Source organism: Asparagus officinalis, chromosome 7 (genome assembly GCF_001876935.1).
Source record: "Asparagus officinalis chromosome 7, Aspof.V1, whole genome shotgun sequence".
Lineage (NCBI taxonomy): Eukaryota > Viridiplantae > Streptophyta > Magnoliopsida > Asparagales > Asparagaceae > Asparagus > Asparagus officinalis.
In genome coordinates, this window is record NC_033800.1 from 147937289 (window position 1) to 147954579 (window position 17291).

The window sequence follows — 17291 nt, forward strand, 5'->3', positions numbered from 1 at the left end:
TTTATCACGATGTGCGTGGGTAATGACCCCTTGAGCCATCCATAGGTGAACTAACTTTTCATCGTCAAACCGATAATCTTTTGGAAAAAGGTAGCAATACGCAAAGCACTGCTTCAAGTGCGGCGACAATTGCCTGTAACTCAATCTGAGAGCAGGCATGATGTCATCAGGTCCTTGTGGTAGCTCCCAAAGATCACTCCTCAAAATGTTCATCCAGTGATCATCATCCAATTCAGAGTTCAAAACTGCAGCAACTGTCTTTGCAGCAAGAGGAGAACCCTTCAGCTTCTCAGCTATTTTCTTCCCAATCCTCAGCAACTCTGGATACCTGTCAGGGCTTCTCAGCCATTTTCTTCCCAATCCTCAGCAACTCTGGATACCTGTCAGGGTCCTCATCACCAAACGCACATTTGTTAGAAAATAACATGTAGTCTTTTGACAGGCGGACTCTCTAGATAGATTGGCTCCATCGTGCCCATCATCTTAGCCACTTTCTCCGGTCGAGTAGTGATCAGTACTTCACTTGCCTTCTGTCCAAACTCCAATAAAGCGCAAAGTTTCTCCCAACTTGACCTGTCTTCATCATCCCACACATCATCCAAAACAAGCAGAAACTTCTTCCGAGTTGTTGAGACACTTTGTCGCATTGTTCTGAAGCACACTAAAGTTACTGAAGGCTCCAGGGTTACCATCCATGGATGCAGACTCTAAGATCTCTCTTGTTAGCCTTCTCACATCAAAATTATCAGAAAAACACAAATCCACATCCGTAAGTAAATTCTCAACTCTTTGGTCATCGTAGATGAGTTGCGCTGAAGTGGTCTTCCCAACCCTACCAACCCCAATGACGGGAAGAACAGAGACTGCCATTTGTTTTAGTGATCAGCTATATATGATCATGTTCTTCTCCTCCTCTTGCCCGAAGACTTTGTGCTCGGTCAAGAAGGAACTCATTTCTCGAACCTCTTTCGTGGTTCTGTTAGGTTGCTGAGACTATTGAACGTTTTCATGATTGTCTCCAGTTCATTGAGGCTGTCCTCGTGGAAGATTAGGCGACGGGCTGAGACTATGGAAGGTTTAAATATAGCACGGGAGATAGGTACTAAGGCGCTGCTGCTCTCCTGCATGTCGTAAGATCCGAGTTTGTGACATTTCTGCATGAAGAAAAAACTCAAATTCCAAAAAGCTTCAGTTTAAAGTGAAAACCAAATATTGGAAGCAATGCATGCATGTTTTGGAATAAAGAACAGAATTCAGTAATAAAAAAAAGGGAAAATCCTCTTTTAACCCAAAGTTTTACCCCAACTTATTTAAAAACCCATTCACTTTTCAAAACATCAATAGACCCACAATATCACATCCCACTTATTTTTAAACCCAAATGTACAATACACCCATTATTTGTACTGTATTTATCCAAAAAATTTGAAAAATCCTAAACTACCCTTCATCCCCAACTGATCTCTCCCTCTCCCCTCCTCCTCCATCTGAGCTCAGAAGAGATCTCTCCCTCTCCCCTCCTCCTCCTCTTCCCTCCCTTCACTTCCCCTCAACCACTACCACCAACCTCCTCCTCTTCCCTCCCTTCACTTCCCCTCCTCCCTCAAGCCCATCAACCTCTGCATCCACTGCCCCTATCTCCCCTCGCCGCCACGTCACCCACCACCGTCGACCTTGAAGTAGATGAATAGCCCACCAATGATTTCGACATTGACTCCCTGTAGTTCGCCCATCAACCTGAAGCACTTGTCATTGCCGCCAGTGGACGGAGCTTGAGGAGCACTCGGAGTAATGGCGGAGGTCGAAGACCGCCTGGCTTTGTAAGGAGCTGCTTTCGCATAAGCCGACGACGATGGTGAGGATCCTTGGCGCTCAAAGGAAGTGGGTTCGGCAGAAGGAGGTGGGTTATGTTGTTCTCCATTGCAAGTCAGGTTAGTTCAACTCTTTGTCCACCACCTGTTTGTTGAATTTACGCTTAGTGTTCTCTCTTATCAATATTTGATTTTGATTTTGATGATTGTTGGTTACTCAAATTCTAATTTATTGTTCTGTCATTCTAAAATCTCATGAACCTACAACTTGCAGCCTGTCCGTGATCGCTTCAAAAATAACGCTGATGCCAAAAAGCTATTGGAAAAAGTGAAGGTAACCTTTACTTGATGCTCAATTGCTCATAAGATATGTACATTCATGAGATATCAACCATGACTTACATAACTATGGTTCCTCTCTGGACATTATGTTTTAAAATTAGAACTATAGTTCTTGCTTGCATTTATGAATAGAATTTTCCTTAGAGTTGATGATTGATGTGAAAATCCTCCCTCTTTTTGCAAGCGTACAAAGTTACTAGGTGATTATTCTTACTTGTTGGTGTTGGGAATGGTGACGAGTTGTAACATAAAAATTCTAATTTTCTTATTGCTTGGTGGTCCTTCAGATTCTTATTGTTCTTGTGGGTTTTGATAATTCGAAGCATTACGACATCAAAATCGATATTACTTTCATGTATTTTGATTTGGAAATGCACGATAAGTTAGAATTGATATTGCATAAAAGCTTATAGATGATTCCTTTGAAAGTGGTATGAAGCCTCTTATGCTAGCATTTCTCGATATTACTTTCATGTATTTTGCTTTGGAAATGCACGATAAGTTAGAATTGACAGTTAATAAAATTTTCTTATCATGCAATCATTGATTGTGACATTTATTTGTGCAGGAGCGTAGATTGTAACATTTTTATGGTGGGATACATATATTCCATCATCAATGGCACACCTAACGTAACGCACAGCTACCCCTCAATCAGAAACCATTCGTCAATGCACACTAACTTTCCAATCAAATACATGAGAGAATCCCCCACTATTGGCATTCGATCAGATCTTCGCATTGCTGTCACATTGCAACCCAAACGGCAAATCAACTACAGCCTGCAATATGATGTACCAAGTAGTATCCAATGTATCGTGTTGTATGAAATTTTCTATATTATGTATATATAGATGATTTGTGTGCATATTGTATCAAATGCACTATCCAATGTATCATGTTGTATCAAATTTATCAGTGTAACTAGTAGAAATGTATCTAGTAGAAATGTATACAACGTTTCGATAGTGGTGATTTTGGATTATTTCCATTCAATCTTCATGGATTATTTTCATTCAATGTTATGCACTTGAGTTTAGTGGTTGATAGATATGAATATCTGTAATGAACTGATGCACTGATTGAACTGAAGAAATTTTGATGGTAGGTTGTGTTAACTACAGCCTATTGGGCAATATTATGTGTCGCGTGACCAATTATCCACCTCGACGAGGGGTACTCGCTCAATTTTTAGATTTTGATAAAGTATAGCACTTTATGGGAAAGTATAGCAGCTTATTGATAAAGTATAGCACCTTATTATAAAGTATAGCACCTTATGGCAATAGTATAGCACCTTATCGATAAAATATAGCACCTTTTGGTCGCTGGAAATTCAGCAACTTATTGTGATAAGTCAAATCAGTTTTTTTAGGGCAATGCAAACACTCGACGACCTACGTGACGTGTTTATTGACCAATCATCCACCGTGACGGGGGGTCCTCGCGCAATTTTGAAGCTAGCACCATCAAAATTTCTGAGCTCCGAGTCGTCGCGACCATTTTAGTTTTTTTCCGCGCGACGAGAACACTCGGCGACCGACGCGTCGTCGTAATAGGCCGATCATCCTCCGCGTCGGCCGGTCCTCGCCTAATTTCGAAGCTTCAGGCAAAGTATAGCACCTTATTGCAAAGTATAGCACCTTATGGCCAAAGTATAGCACCTTGTTGCAAAGTATAGCACCTTATGGCCAAAGTATAGCACCTTGTTGCAAAGTATAGCACCTTATGGCCAAAGTATAGCACCTTACGCTCTCTGGAAATTCTGAGCTCCGAGTCGTCGCGAACCATTTTAGTTTTTTTCCCCGCGGCGAGAACACTCGGCGACCGACCGACGGTGCTATACTTTGGCCCGTCGTCGTAACATTATCTGAGCTCCGACCCGTCGTCGTAACATTATCTGAGCTCAGAATTTCCAGAGAGCGTAAGGTGCTATACTTTGCCCATACGGTGCTATACTTTGGCCATAAGGTGCTATAATTTGCAATAAGGTGCTATACTGTGGCCATAAGGTGATATACTTTGCAATAAGGTGCTATACTTTGCCTGAAGCTTCGAAATTGGGCGAGGACCGGCCGACGCGGCGGATGATCGGCCTATTACATCGACGGGTCGGTCGCCGAGTGTTCTCGCCGCGGGGAAAAAAACTGAAATGGTTCGCGACGACTCGGAGCTCAGAATTTCCAGAGAGCGTAAGGTGCTATACTTTGCAAATAAGGTGCTATACTTTGGCCATCTCGTCGCGCGGGAAAAAACTGAAATGGTCGCGACGACTCGGAGCTCAGAATTTCCAGAGAGCGTAAGGTGCTATACTTTGGCCATAAGGTGCTATACTTTGGCCATAAGGTGCTATACTTTGTAATAAGGTGCTATACTTTGCCTGAAGCTTCGAAATTGGGCGAGGACCGGCCGACGCGGCGGATGATCGGCCTATTACGACGACGCGTCGGTCGCCGAGTGTTCTCGTCGCGCGGAAAAAAACTGAAATGGTCGCGACGACTTGGAGCTCAGAATTTCCAGAGAGCGTAAGGTGCTATACTTTGGCCATAAGGTGCTATACTCTGGCCATAAGGTGTTATACTTTGCAATAAGGTGCTATACTTTGGCCATAAGGTGCTATACTGTCGAGGACAACCAACCAACTGAATTCTTCCTTTTTCAAAACTTTGGGTTAAAAGAGGATTTTCCCTAAAAAAAAAGCTGGCAAGTTCCTATTTGCCAAAAAATCTCCTACTGGCTCAAGAAAACTGCAATTTTTTTTTTGTTTCCTTGCATTCTCAATCTGGCGTTACACAGTTGGTTGGTTGACTTAGGAGTGCTTCTTAGGTAACGTTTGGAAAATCATATGGAGAAGAGAAGTCTGAATGAGTGCTTGTCGATCCTCGAGTTCTAAGGTTAACCAACCAACTGAATTCTTCCTTTTTCAAAACTTTGGGTTAAAAGAGGATTTTCCCTAAAAAAAAAGCTGGCAAGTTCCTATTTGCCAAAAAATCTCCTACTGGCTCAAGAAAACTGCAATTTTTTTTTTGTTTCCTTGCATTCTCAATCTGGCGTTACACAGTTGGTTGGTTGACTTAGGAGTGCTTCTTAGGTAACGTTTGGAAAATCATATGGAGAAGAGAAGTCTGAATGAGTGCTTGTCGATCCTCGAGTTCTAAGGTTAACCAACCAACTGAATTCTTCCTTTTTCAAAACTTTGGGTTAAAAGAGGATTTTCCCTAAAAAAAAAGCTGGCAAGTTCCTATTTGCCAAAAAATCTCCTACTGGCTCAAGAAAACTGCAATTTTTTTTTTGTTTCCTTGCATTCTCAATCTGGCGTTACACAGTTGGTTGGTTGACTTAGGAGTGCTTCTTAGGTAACGTTTGGAAAATCATATGGAGAAGAGAAGTCTGAATGAGTGCTTGTCGATCCTCGAGTTCTAAGGTTAACCAACCAACTGAATTCTTCCTTTTTCAAAACTTTGGGTTAAAAGAGGATTTTCCCTAAAAAAAAAGCTGGCAAGTTCCTATTTGCCAAAAAATCTCCTACTGGCTCAAGAAAACTGCAATTTTTTTTTTGTTTCCTTGCATTCTCAATCTGGCGTTACACAGTTGGTTGGTTGACTTAGGAGTGCTTCTTAGGTAACGTTTGGAAAATCATATGGAGAAGAGAAGTCTGAATGAGTGCTTGTCGATCCTCGAGTTCTAAGGTTAACCAACCAACTGAATTCTTCCTTTTTCAAAACTTTGGGTTAAAAGAGGATTTTCCCTAAAAAAAAAGCTGGCAAGTTCCTATTTGCCAAAAAATCTCCTACTGGCTCAAGAAAACTGCAATTTTTTTTTTGTTTCCTTGCATTCTCAATCTGGCGTTACACAGTTGGTTGGTTGACTTAGGAGTGCTTCTTAGGTAACGTTTGGAAAATCATATGGAGAAGAGAAGTCTGAATGAGTGCTTGTCGATCCTCGAGTTCTAAGGTTAACCAACCAACTGAATTCTTCCTTTTTCAAAACTTTGGGTTAAAAGAGGATTTTCCCTAAAAAAAAAGCTGGCAAGTTCCTATTTGCCAAAAAATCTCCTACTGGCTCAAGAAAACTGCAATTTTTTTTTTGTTTCCTTGCATTCTCAATCTGGCGTTACACAGTTGGTTGGTTGACTTAGGAGTGCTTCTTAGGTAACGTTTGGAAAATCATATGGAGAAGAGAAGTCTGAATGAGTGCTTGTCGATCCTCGAGTTCTAAGGTTAACCAACCAACTGAATTCTTCCTTTTTCAAAACTTTGGGTTAAAAGAGGATTTTCCCTAAAAAAAAAGCTGGCAAGTTCCTATTTGCCAAAAAATCTCCTACTGGCTCAAGAAAACTGCAATTTTTTTTTTGTTTCCTTGCATTCTCAATCTGGCGTTACACAGTTGGTTGGTTGACTTAGGAGTGCTTCTTAGGTAACGTTTGGAAAATCATATGGAGAAGAGAAGTCTGAATGAGTGCTTGTCGATCCTCGAGTTCTAAGGTTAACCAACCAACTGAATTCTTCCTTTTTCAAAACTTTGGGTTAAAAGAGGATTTTCCCTAAAAAAAAAGCTGGCAAGTTCCTATTTGCCAAAAAATCTCCTACTGGCTCAAGAAAACTGCAATTTTTTTTTTGTTTCCTTGCATTCTCAATCTGGCGTTACACAGTTGGTTGGTTGACTTAGGAGTGCTTCTTAGGTAACGTTTGGAAAATCATATGGAGAAGAGAAGTCTGAATGAGTGCTTGTCGATCCTCGAGTTCTAAGGTTAACCAACCAACTGAATTCTTCCTTTTTCAAAACTTTGGGTTAAAAGAGGATTTTCCCTAAAAAAAAAGCTGGCAAGTTCCTATTTGCCAAAAAATCTCCTACTGGCTCAAGAAAACTGCAATTTTTTTTTTGTTTCCTTGCATTCTCAATCTGGCGTTACACAGTTGGTTGGTTGACTTAGGAGTGCTTCTTAGGTAACGTTTGGAAAATCATATGGAGAAGAGAAGTCTGAATGAGTGCTTGTCGATCCTCGAGTTCTAAGGTTAACCAACCAACTGAATTCTTCCTTTTTCAAAACTTTGGGTTAAAAGAGGATTTTCCCTAAAAAAAAAGCTGGCAAGTTCCTATTTGCCAAAAAATCTCCTACTGGCTCAAGAAAACTGCAATTTTTTTTTTGTTTCCTTGCATTCTCAATCTGGCGTTACACAGTTGGTTGGTTGACTTAGGAGTGCTTCTTAGGTAACGTTTGGAAAATCATATGGAGAAGAGAAGTCTGAATGAGTGCTTGTCGATCCTCGAGTTCTAAGGTTAACCAACCAACTGAATTCTTCCTTTTTCAAAACTTTGGGTTAAAAGAGGATTTTCCCTAAAAAAAAAGCTGGCAAGTTCCTATTTGCCAAAAAATCTCCTACTGGCTCAAGAAAACTGCAATTTTTTTTTTGTTTCCTTGCATTCTCAATCTGGCGTTACACAGTTGGTTGGTTGACTTAGGAGTGCTTCTTAGGTAACGTTTGGAAAATCATATGGAGAAGAGAAGTCTGAATGAGTGCTTGTCGATCCTCGAGTTCTAAGGTTAACCAACCAACTGAATTCTTCCTTTTTCAAAACTTTGGGTTAAAAGAGGATTTTCCCTAAAAAAAAAGCTGGCAAGTTCCTATTTGCCAAAAAATCTCCTACTGGCTCAAGAAAACTGCAATTTTTTTTTTTGTTTCCTTGCATTCTCAATCTGGCGTTACACAGTTGGTTGGTTGACTTAGGAGTGCTTCTTAGGTAACGTTTGGAAAATCATATGGAGAAGAGAAGTCTGAATGAGTGCTTGTCGATCCTCGAGTTCTAAGGTTAACCAACCAACTGAATTCTTCCTTTTTCAAAACTTTGGGTTAAAAGAGGATTTTCCCTAAAAAAAAAGCTGGCAAGTTCCTATTTGCCAAAAAATCTCCTACTGGCTCAAGAAAACTGCAATTTTTTTTTTGTTTCCTTGCATTCTCAATCTGGCGTTACACAGTTGGTTGGTTGACTTAGGAGTGCTTCTTAGGTAACGTTTGGAAAATCATATGGAGAAGAGAAGTCTGAATGAGTGCTTGTCGATCCTCGAGTTCTAAGGTTAACCAACCAACTGAATTCTTCCTTTTTCAAAATGGGTTGACTAGCTTAATCCTTTTCCTTAACCCTCTCTCTTAAGCCTTTATCACACGAGACCTAAACGTGAACCTGTTCTAGTATTCAACAGCCAAAGAGTTAGATTGTGATTCTCTCTGAAGATTCTTTTTTAAATGCTGGACTGTATTGGACAAATTTTTCAAAATTTCAGATTATATCTGATAGTTTAAGGACAAGCGATTAGTTTCATCGTGACAAAACACAATCGAAAATTTTCTTTGAGTCAGCTAGCCTACCGTGTAGAATCTTGCCACAGCCTCTTTTATTGGTAAAACAAGTGACAAATCTATGAACATGACATATACATAACTGATCAAGTATATGGATAAAGGGTTATAAATACTTCTGCAACAATTTGAAATGTGTTTGTGATAGATCACCTGAGTCTGGCTGCTCTCCACCTGATACTCTCGTATCAAACAGAGGATGAAACAGACCTGGAATCTTAAATGGCAAGTCGAAGGAAAAACTAACTTGAAGAGGTATTTTATCGTTCACCTACAATAGGAAAGTAATGGATGACAACCAACATGCAATCAAAAAAATTGTATGCTGTATGTTTAGTTCTCTAGCCATGAGAAATACTTTGCAGTAATCAATGAACTGATAAATTTGTTTACTGAGCGGTGCGCACGTACTGCAGTCTTCCGTTGTAGATTGCTTGCATAAATCTCAAAATGGTCATGTGAGCTTCTGAATGAATGTAATACAACTTATAAACTTGTGCTAGTTTTCAGAATGTGCTAATTCTTGCTTAATTAAAAGAGTTGCCATTATTAGAACTTTTTTCTCAACCAAAATTTTGCACCACCGTGAGGATGGATTGGTGTTACTCCGATTACGTCATCCTTGAAGTTCGGTGTGTACATGGTTAAATTTGAGATGGTTGATAATGTCCTTCTTTGCCTTTTAATTGTGAATTCAGGAGCATATTCTTAATTTTAATTCCAGCCTGATCATCAAAACTTGGTTGAGTTTGCCTAGGCTCGCTTAAACTCGAATAGCCCCTGACATAGCTTATCCGGATCCATCGTTGCAATCCTTTGGTTGATTTGGAAAGCAAGAAATCGACACATTTTCAACAGGAAGTGTTCGACGACGATAATTATTATCCATAGTTCAGCTCTACTTGATGAATTTTGCCTTCAGAAATCCTGCAGTCGGAAGCTTATCTAAGTTGCAAGCTCTTCTCTGCCTGCATTTCTCTCTCATGTTACCCTTTTACACTTTCTATAAGTTAAAATTTGGCTTAGGCCCTTATTCGGAGGGAAAAAATTTATCCCAAGCCTATGTATCAACGTACTAATCCTCTACTCATCGGGCATCCTCTTTGTGTCGGCAATCTTATTAAATTATTTAGTTAATCATCCCAAGCCTATATCTCCGAGACATTTCTAAATTTTAATAGGAATACCGTCCAATCCTACGGCTCTTCCACTTTCCACTTTCTTTAGAGCATCTTTAACCTCACTAACCATAATTTTTCAACAATATCTATAGTTTCTATCCTTCCCTATATGACCAAGTTCTCTCTGTTGCTCACTTGTTTGGTTATAATTAAACATTAAACAATTTATGAACGTAACTCATGCACCTCTCTTTTATTTCCGTTACTAGAACTCTTTGATCTTCACTTTTAATACACCTACCTAATATTATCCAAATCCCTACTTTTAATGCGCCTAAAATTGGTCCTAAATTTACCAAAGTATAATCATATGTAGTTTATCATAGGTAGGGAGAAATTGGTACTCAGTTCTCATATTTGTTTCCTCCTTTTTGAATACCAACTTGCAAATTTATTAGCCCGTTTGGAGACAACAATGGGATTGCTTGCTCTTTTCTTATCTTTTTCCCTCAAAGTTTCATGCACTTCATTAGATCTGATATTTACTACTTTCTACATTCCTCTTCCGTAACTATTTTCAACAAAAACAAACAACCAAAGTGGTGGTAAAAGCATTTCACTTTCGCACTTTCACCTTTCGCTTCCATCCAAGCAAACACCCACTAAATATCATTTGCATATCCACAGCGAAAACAGAATCCAACAACTTCAAACTCATCGATATGCCAACCGAAAGCTTGATCCTTCCACCTGTTTCGACTCGAATCGTCATTCATCTGCTTACTATCAGCAAGCATATAAAAAGACGTACTTCCAGACAACAAGCGTGCTACCAACGGACTCTGTATCATTCAAAAGACATCGCAAAGTTGGTAAATGAAACAACTTTGTACAAAGTTACCAGCAGATGCCCAAATTTAAAAACCAAGATAAAACCGTTACACCACTTAATGCCACAAAGTTAAATCTTAAGTTTTGTGTGATTCATTGCCACCTAATTGCAAAGAAATTCAACAATCACATACATCCTTTTAACTCTCACTTCAAACATAAAAATCAAATTAAATGGATAAGAAAATATAGAAAACATCCATAAATAAAAATACTACTGTGCATAGCAAGTTTTCCTAGATAAAGAGTACCGAGAAACACAGTAATCATAAATAAAACACAAGATTCTCTCCTTCAACTGAAGTCCAAGCAGTTTTCACACATAACAAAAACCAAGACCTCGACCTTTATGCACGTAACCTCATAATAAGTCACAAGAACTAAGTTTACATAAATGCGAGCAGCTAGCTTCCTCCAGCTTCAGACCCAACAACCAGATCTGGTACCTTGAGTTACGAATTATCCTCGAGCCAACAGAAAGATTACTGCAATTAAAATAGGCACACATTAGTATATAAATGAATGGTCCATTACAAAATCAAGAAAACCAAATACGAAGATAAAAACACTAGATTCAGAAAACAAGTGCAAACTTAAGTTGATTTCTGCATTGATAGAACAGTTTTGGACACAAAACAGTCCTAGGAAATTTGGCAGACCACTGTTTTTGTTTACATTACTTGCGTATTTTTCATGAAGAAGGGAATCAGCAGAGAAACACCGAAACATATATCCATGTACATATATTATGGAAGTGTTGGCAGCAACATAAAATTAAAGAAAACAATTTGCGAGACAAATTAGCTACTACAATGATTTGAAGGTAAATTTCAAAATAGCTGCAAGATGGGGCCATGCATGCATGCGTGCGTATATGTAATAGTATTGAATTGAGAAGCTCGGAATAAGGAGTTGCAGGGGCATGCACATTGATTACACTCAAACAGATTAGCGTACTACATAAAGTTCAAGAGGAAAATGGAAACAGCCACTGATGATATTGTGGACAAGTAGGCATCGACATCAAACAGGCTATAAGCAATAATGGATGCATTTGAAAAAAGGTAATCAAAAGCGAGAATCTTGTACCTGCTGTTGCTGATAGTTCCCATATCCTTGATATGCTGGATAGGCATACATGTTGGGATCTTGAGGTTGTTGGTAATTGTATGCATCATAACCTTGATTATTATACCCATAGTAATTATTGTTCCATTGGTTCTGATCTTGCTGTGGCTGGAAAATAAGGGGAGAAAGCAAACAAGCATAAAAGTCCCTTTAGTTCACAGAACAAGGCAGCTATAACACAACTAAATGCTTGAATAAAAAGCAAGATTGACCTGTTTGTTAGGGCTGCGACCCCATGACAGTCGAACGTTTTGACTCCCCAATTGAGTGCCATTCAACTTATCTAAGGCCTCCTCAGCACAAGCTCTTGAAAACAATTATTTAAAGTCAAAATAATATTAGTGAAAGAAAGTGATGTATATTCTGAGCAATGATGGTGAGAGAAAGAACAAACCTGTTAGCAAACTGAACAAACCCACAACGCTTGCCCACAGGTATTTTTACATGCATCAACTCCCCGTAAGCACTAAAGACCTGGCGTAGAAGGTCATCTGTAACATTTGGGTCAAGCCCACCAACAAATATCTACAGATCAAAGTGATATGTTAGTATCCTAACGCCCAGTCTTAAAGTTTCTATACACAAATTAGAACAATGTACCCACAGTTGTATTATTTGGATCATTCTCGGTGTCACTTCCTTGAGTACTCTGGTAAGAAGCTGCAAATAACATATAGGTGAAGTACTATATCATGGGACACGGAAAATATCATGACCATGAGTGTGGCTATTTAATGCACTAAGTAAAAGGCTCCTTGGAAGCCTAAAACATATAAAGCAAGAGCAGCATACAGGTGTACAGTCCTGTTACCTGATTCATCCGCCTTACAAAACAAGGAACCAGGGGAAAAGGGGGGAAAGGGCAAAGAAGAAGAAGAAATCGCACACAAGAGAGCAACAATTTCTTCATGTAAGCTAATGTAGAAAGAAGCTCAGTTGTGTTGTATTTATCATATTTATGACTAAACAAACTGAAGCATTGTCTTTATCAGGGGCATATTGATAGAAGCTAAATGGAAAGAGGAGAAAAACAAGGCACATCTTCCGGATCGAATTACTGATACTCTCCGAGGCATGTAAATCACTGCAAACCTGAACAAAAGGGGAAGAAAACCGCAAAGTGTATCTAGTGGATTGAGAACACCCTGTTAAAGGTAGATCATTTTGAATGTTAAAGGTAACTCGCATGTTTACATTAAGAGGATGAACATTAGAGGATAGACCAAAGCTGAGGACAACAGAAGCAGATGGCTAGGATAGTCATGTGACAATTATAAAAAGAAGAGTATCTAACAATTAAGGACAAAAGAGGAAAACTTTTTTGCACTAGCTACTTCAGCATACTTAATGAAACATACAGTAAAAGATGATCAAACTCCATAAGTAATTTACTGGATTCGCTATTGCAATCATTTTTCTCTGCTTCTTTTACCAATATATTCTGTTTGAACACTATAAATGATGGGAAATTCCAAGAATGCTACAGAGGAGAGATATCTAACAAATACTACATGATGAAGAACAAATTCTGATACAGGTGATGTAAGAATAAAGTAAAATTATTCTATACTTCAAAACATCAAGGATTTAAAAAAAATCATGCTTAAAAACAAAACGGTCTTAGAAAAAGAAAAAGGTAAGGGTGCTGATGTGAACAGACTTTTAGCTCTAAAACAAAACAGCTTAAACAGGATGCTTCTTGCTTCCAATAGGAAAAGGAAAAGGAAGACGATCAAGTTGTACAAAAATGCATATCAAAACAATTGAAACTGGGGCTAGAAACCACGTTAATGGGTATCTAACTTTGGAAGGAAAAGCGGCATAAATTGAAGTTCAGCAGCAAAGAACTTGATTAAAAGAACATTCTTTGCTGTGATGGACAACAAGGCAAAAATAAAACGAAAGAAAAAGAAAGAAAAAATAAAGGGAAAAAGAGACTTGTTTGTCTTCCTTTTCCTACATGAAGCTTCCTGTTTAAGCTGTTTTGTGTCAGCAACAGAAGTCTCGTCTTTTTCGGGAGGACAAGAAGAAACATGCACCAAACTTTTGTGATAAAAATTTTTATTCATGTTATCATTCGGACAAATACAAACATGAATCTACAATGACGACACCAATAACCACAAAGCCTTTAGCGGTGCTTTAGAAGGAATAAAAGTTCATGTGCAATAATTCAACAAAAAGAAGAAACAAAAAGTATCTAAATATGTCTTTAGTAGCGCTTTTGAAGGTAGATCAAGGAAAACAACATCGAAATCTGATATGAAAGGTCCTAATATTACTGACTAGTGGCAGCTCTTTGAATGTAAGAAACTGGAAAGGGAGACCAAGAGTAGTGTTAGGTTCTAATTCTGCAGAAACAAAAAGGGAGTTTGGAAGAATAGACAAGTTATGCACTTAAAGCTTATACCATAAAATATCACCCAAACAATAAGGTTAAAACCAAATGGTGACAACCTAAGACAATGGGCCTCACACTGATAGAAAAATGCATCACTTTTGAAGTTAGATATGGTCTATAAAATCCCAATATCAAGCCAATGAACTATTATGAGACTTAATTACTTCAGAACATTGTTAAATGATCCTTATTTGTCAAAGTTCCACAGGGGAAATGGCTTTGAACATATCAAATCAATTCCTCGTACTAACCGGAAATAGACAATAGTAACTTGAGGATGCACAGATAAGCCAAGCATGGCTGACACATGATTCAGCAGTGAACCAAACAAAGCAGGAAATTAAATGAAATACAATGAAATAACATGGAAAATCAGACTAATATGAAGACCCTCCAATGTGTTTCCTTACCTTTAGTCGGAGTTTGCTGAGACTTGGTTGTAGCTGGGCCAATCCTCATTGGCCTTGAAGAACAGTACATTCCATTCATTTCAGACATAGCACGTGTCTGTTCATTTAAATCTCCAAACCTAACAAAACCATAACCTTTGGAGTGGCCAGTGCTCCTATCAGTAACAATTTTAGCCCCCTTGACTGAAGGATAGTGGTTTTTAAATGTCTCCTGTAACAAGTAGTCTGTAACATCTGCAGCCAAGTCCCCTACAAATATAGTATAATCAGGACCATCATCTCTACGCTTCTCACCAGCTGAAGCCCAATTTAACCTGAAGGGTTGATCAAGATTAGGCATCGGTTGACCATTATATGTCTGAAGAACCTGCTCTGCAGTTGCACGAGTTGCAAACTCAATAAAACCATAACCCTCCGATTGTTGAGTCTGTTTATTTCGGATAACTTTCGCCGAAACAAGCTGCAAATAGAGTTGAAGTGATACTGATAAGGAACAAGGAACAAGGAACATACATAAATTTAAGAGAACATAAATGAATAGCACCAGAACTGTAAATCATTAGAACTGACTGATCATCCAAAAAAAGCAGCTTGAACCCAAGAGCCGCCTTGCAGATGCAGGTACAGATGAAAATGCACACAAATAAACCTTAGGACTCCTCTCAATACATACACTATCAATTTTTTGTTCATTTTTCTACTAAAAAAACAACACTTATTTAAACTAGGGTTTTTACATCAAAACCACCTAAACTTTTGCCCAAATTGATGGTTACCGCCTACATTTTTTTTTACAAAAAACACCTAAAATTGCTTACATGCTTTCAATGTCACACCAATCTATGTTTTTTTTTATCGTTACCACCTAAACTTTTATCTCTCTCATGGTTACCACCTTACAAAACACAACTTGATATGTTTGCCACCTTACCTTCATAAACTTTTGACATGAACCACCTTCTATGTTAAGAAATCACAATTACCACCAAAAATTTAAAATATGTACCAAGCATAACCACACATGAGACATTAGCTAAAAAAAATATGCAGTTTTGATGTGACAAAAAATAACATATCTCGGTGTGACATTGAAAGCATGTAAGCAATTTTAGGTGGTTTTCGTCAAAAAAAATGTAGGTGGTAACAATCAATTTGGGCAAAAGTTTAGGTGGTTTTGATGTAAAAACTCTTTAAACTAACAGTCCATCATAATTACTTGTAATATTGTTTAAAAGTTTAATTATATTAACTTTGAAAATGTCATAACTCAGGGACTAAAACTGCAAACTTGCCAATAGACTTCAGAACACAAGAACCATTCACCAAAAGAAACATTACTAAATCCAACCTTATTTTAGAACACTCAAAAAAAACCTGGGCTAAGAATGTAAGACCTTTAAGTAAATCTGTGTTGCATGGATACTTATAACATGAAGCAGTACACGTAACTCACATACCTTACCCGTAATGGACAGTGACATTTATTGGACACTCCTTGAATAAATGCATACATTTATCCAGACATGTACAGTGTACTCAATAGTATAATACGTTTCAATTTATAAAACTTCTGTCATACAGTTCTTAGACCTAAATCCCACACTTCACATCCACTTTCTGAGATTTAGTTTATAAATATGATTTCAATGGACTGTTTGTGCTTTGAGTTCAGAATTATGACTTCAACTCATATGTTAGGTTGTGTCCCCATACCCTGTCTTTTACATATTTGTCGTGTCCTATACCCATATCCATATCCATACCCGAGTCCATGCTCCTGTGGTGGCCATATATTCAACACAGCTAGCAATTGTCGTTTTTCTTTGTAAATACAAGATTTTGCTTTTAGTACTTTAGTGGTAATACATGGTTTTGGGCTGAAGGAAGCCCGGAGTTCCTAACTTCGAAATCTATGACAGCATTTTTCTTTGTAAAGATAAGGGAAATAATTTTTAGCCAAATTTTGCTTTTTTTCAACTCATGTTCTAATGTTGCATTTCTGTCATTACTGTTATAAAGCTTAAATATTCAATCATGGTTCATTCATCTACAAAACCCTATGCAGAAATCTCTGCTTAACACAAATTAGTCATTAAAACTCGTACCTGCTCCGAACTTAATTAGCCTTAAAAAGTTATCTTTTCCTACCATAGTGGCCGATATAATGCAATGTTGCTCGAAAGCATGCCCAGCAAGTGGCATTTTTTGCGGAGTTTTTTTTTTGCATATCAGCCCTAAATTATTTCTTATTTGTATATTAAACCCCAAATCTTTTTATTTCCAATTTATACCCCCAAATCTGCAAAGTTATTTTTTAATAACACCTTACCCTTTAAAGTAGGATTTTGTCATATTAGGCCATAAACTATTTACTAACTTTCTATTAGACCACCAAATCTTCACATTTCTAAATAACATGCCCATATATAATGTTTCTAGAAGTTAATCAAACTATGTTAACAATTAAGTATTTAAGTCAAGAAACTAAAGGTCGCTAAGGAAAAAATTATAATATCACAAGACCCCTTTATTGTACTTGTTACTAATTCTACTTATACATGGCCAAATTTTTCCCAATGCAGATAAATTAAGCACTAACCGCTAAAATAAATCTTAAAAATTCCTTGAAAATAAACCCTAAAACTTAGCCGCAAAATCAGCAAAACGCAGATCAAACAAGATTTATACCTCCCCAGTGGAACCAAAGCAGCTATTGAGAAAATTTTCATCTATCCAATACTGCAAGTCCCCAATCCACAGCGTCCTGACCTCATCCGAGGCCGCCGGCTGGGCCTGGGCCTGGCCCTGATGGTAGTGGCCCATGGGCT

The 17291-nt window shown here is 38.2% G+C and overlaps 2 protein-coding genes and 1 long non-coding RNA gene across 3 annotated transcripts in view; 1 reads left to right on the top strand and 2 right to left on the bottom strand.

Moving 5' to 3' along the window:
- Positions 1–1247, bottom strand: part of LOC109847959 — a 10326-nt gene extending 9079 nt beyond the window's left edge. The window contains exons 1-3 of the mRNA XM_020417188.1: positions 616–1247; positions 381–451; positions 1–328 (exon numbers count right to left, since the gene is read on the bottom strand). The exon at positions 1–328 is cut by the window's left edge and continues 287 nt beyond it. Of these exons, the coding sequence (XP_020272777.1) occupies positions 1–328; positions 381–451; positions 616–870 (654 nt within the window). The 5' untranslated portion in view covers positions 871–1247. The remainder of the gene's footprint in view (positions 329–380; positions 452–615) is intronic.
- On the top strand, positions 1528–3102 carry LOC109850996. The gene is made up of 2 exons (XR_002249638.1): positions 1528–1931; positions 2086–3102. It is a non-coding gene; the product is annotated as an uncharacterized LOC109850996 (long non-coding RNA).
- On the bottom strand, positions 10632–17286 carry LOC109848199 (polyadenylate-binding protein RBP45-like). The gene is made up of 7 exons (XM_020417584.1): positions 17152–17286; positions 14464–14923; positions 12257–12312; positions 12047–12177; positions 11865–11958; positions 11614–11760; positions 10632–11009 (listed from the first exon to the last, which is right to left on the bottom strand). Exons 1-7 carry the CDS (start codon positions 17284–17286, stop codon positions 11007–11009), a joined length of 1026 nt encoding a protein of 341 aa, XP_020273173.1. The 3' UTR covers positions 10632–11006.

Coding starts and splice junctions, on each gene's coding strand:
- LOC109848199 (XM_020417584.1), bottom strand. CDS start 17,286: ATGGGCCACTACCATCAGGGCCAGGCCCAGGCCCAGCCGGCGGCCTCG. Junction 14,924..17,151: donor GCTTTGGTTCCACTGGGGAG/GTATAAATCTTG, acceptor CTCTATTTGCAG/CTTGTTTCGGCGAAAGTTAT. Junction 12,178..12,256: donor ATGATCCAAATAATACAACT/GTGGGTACATTG, acceptor TTTGATCTGTAG/ATATTTGTTGGTGGGCTTGA.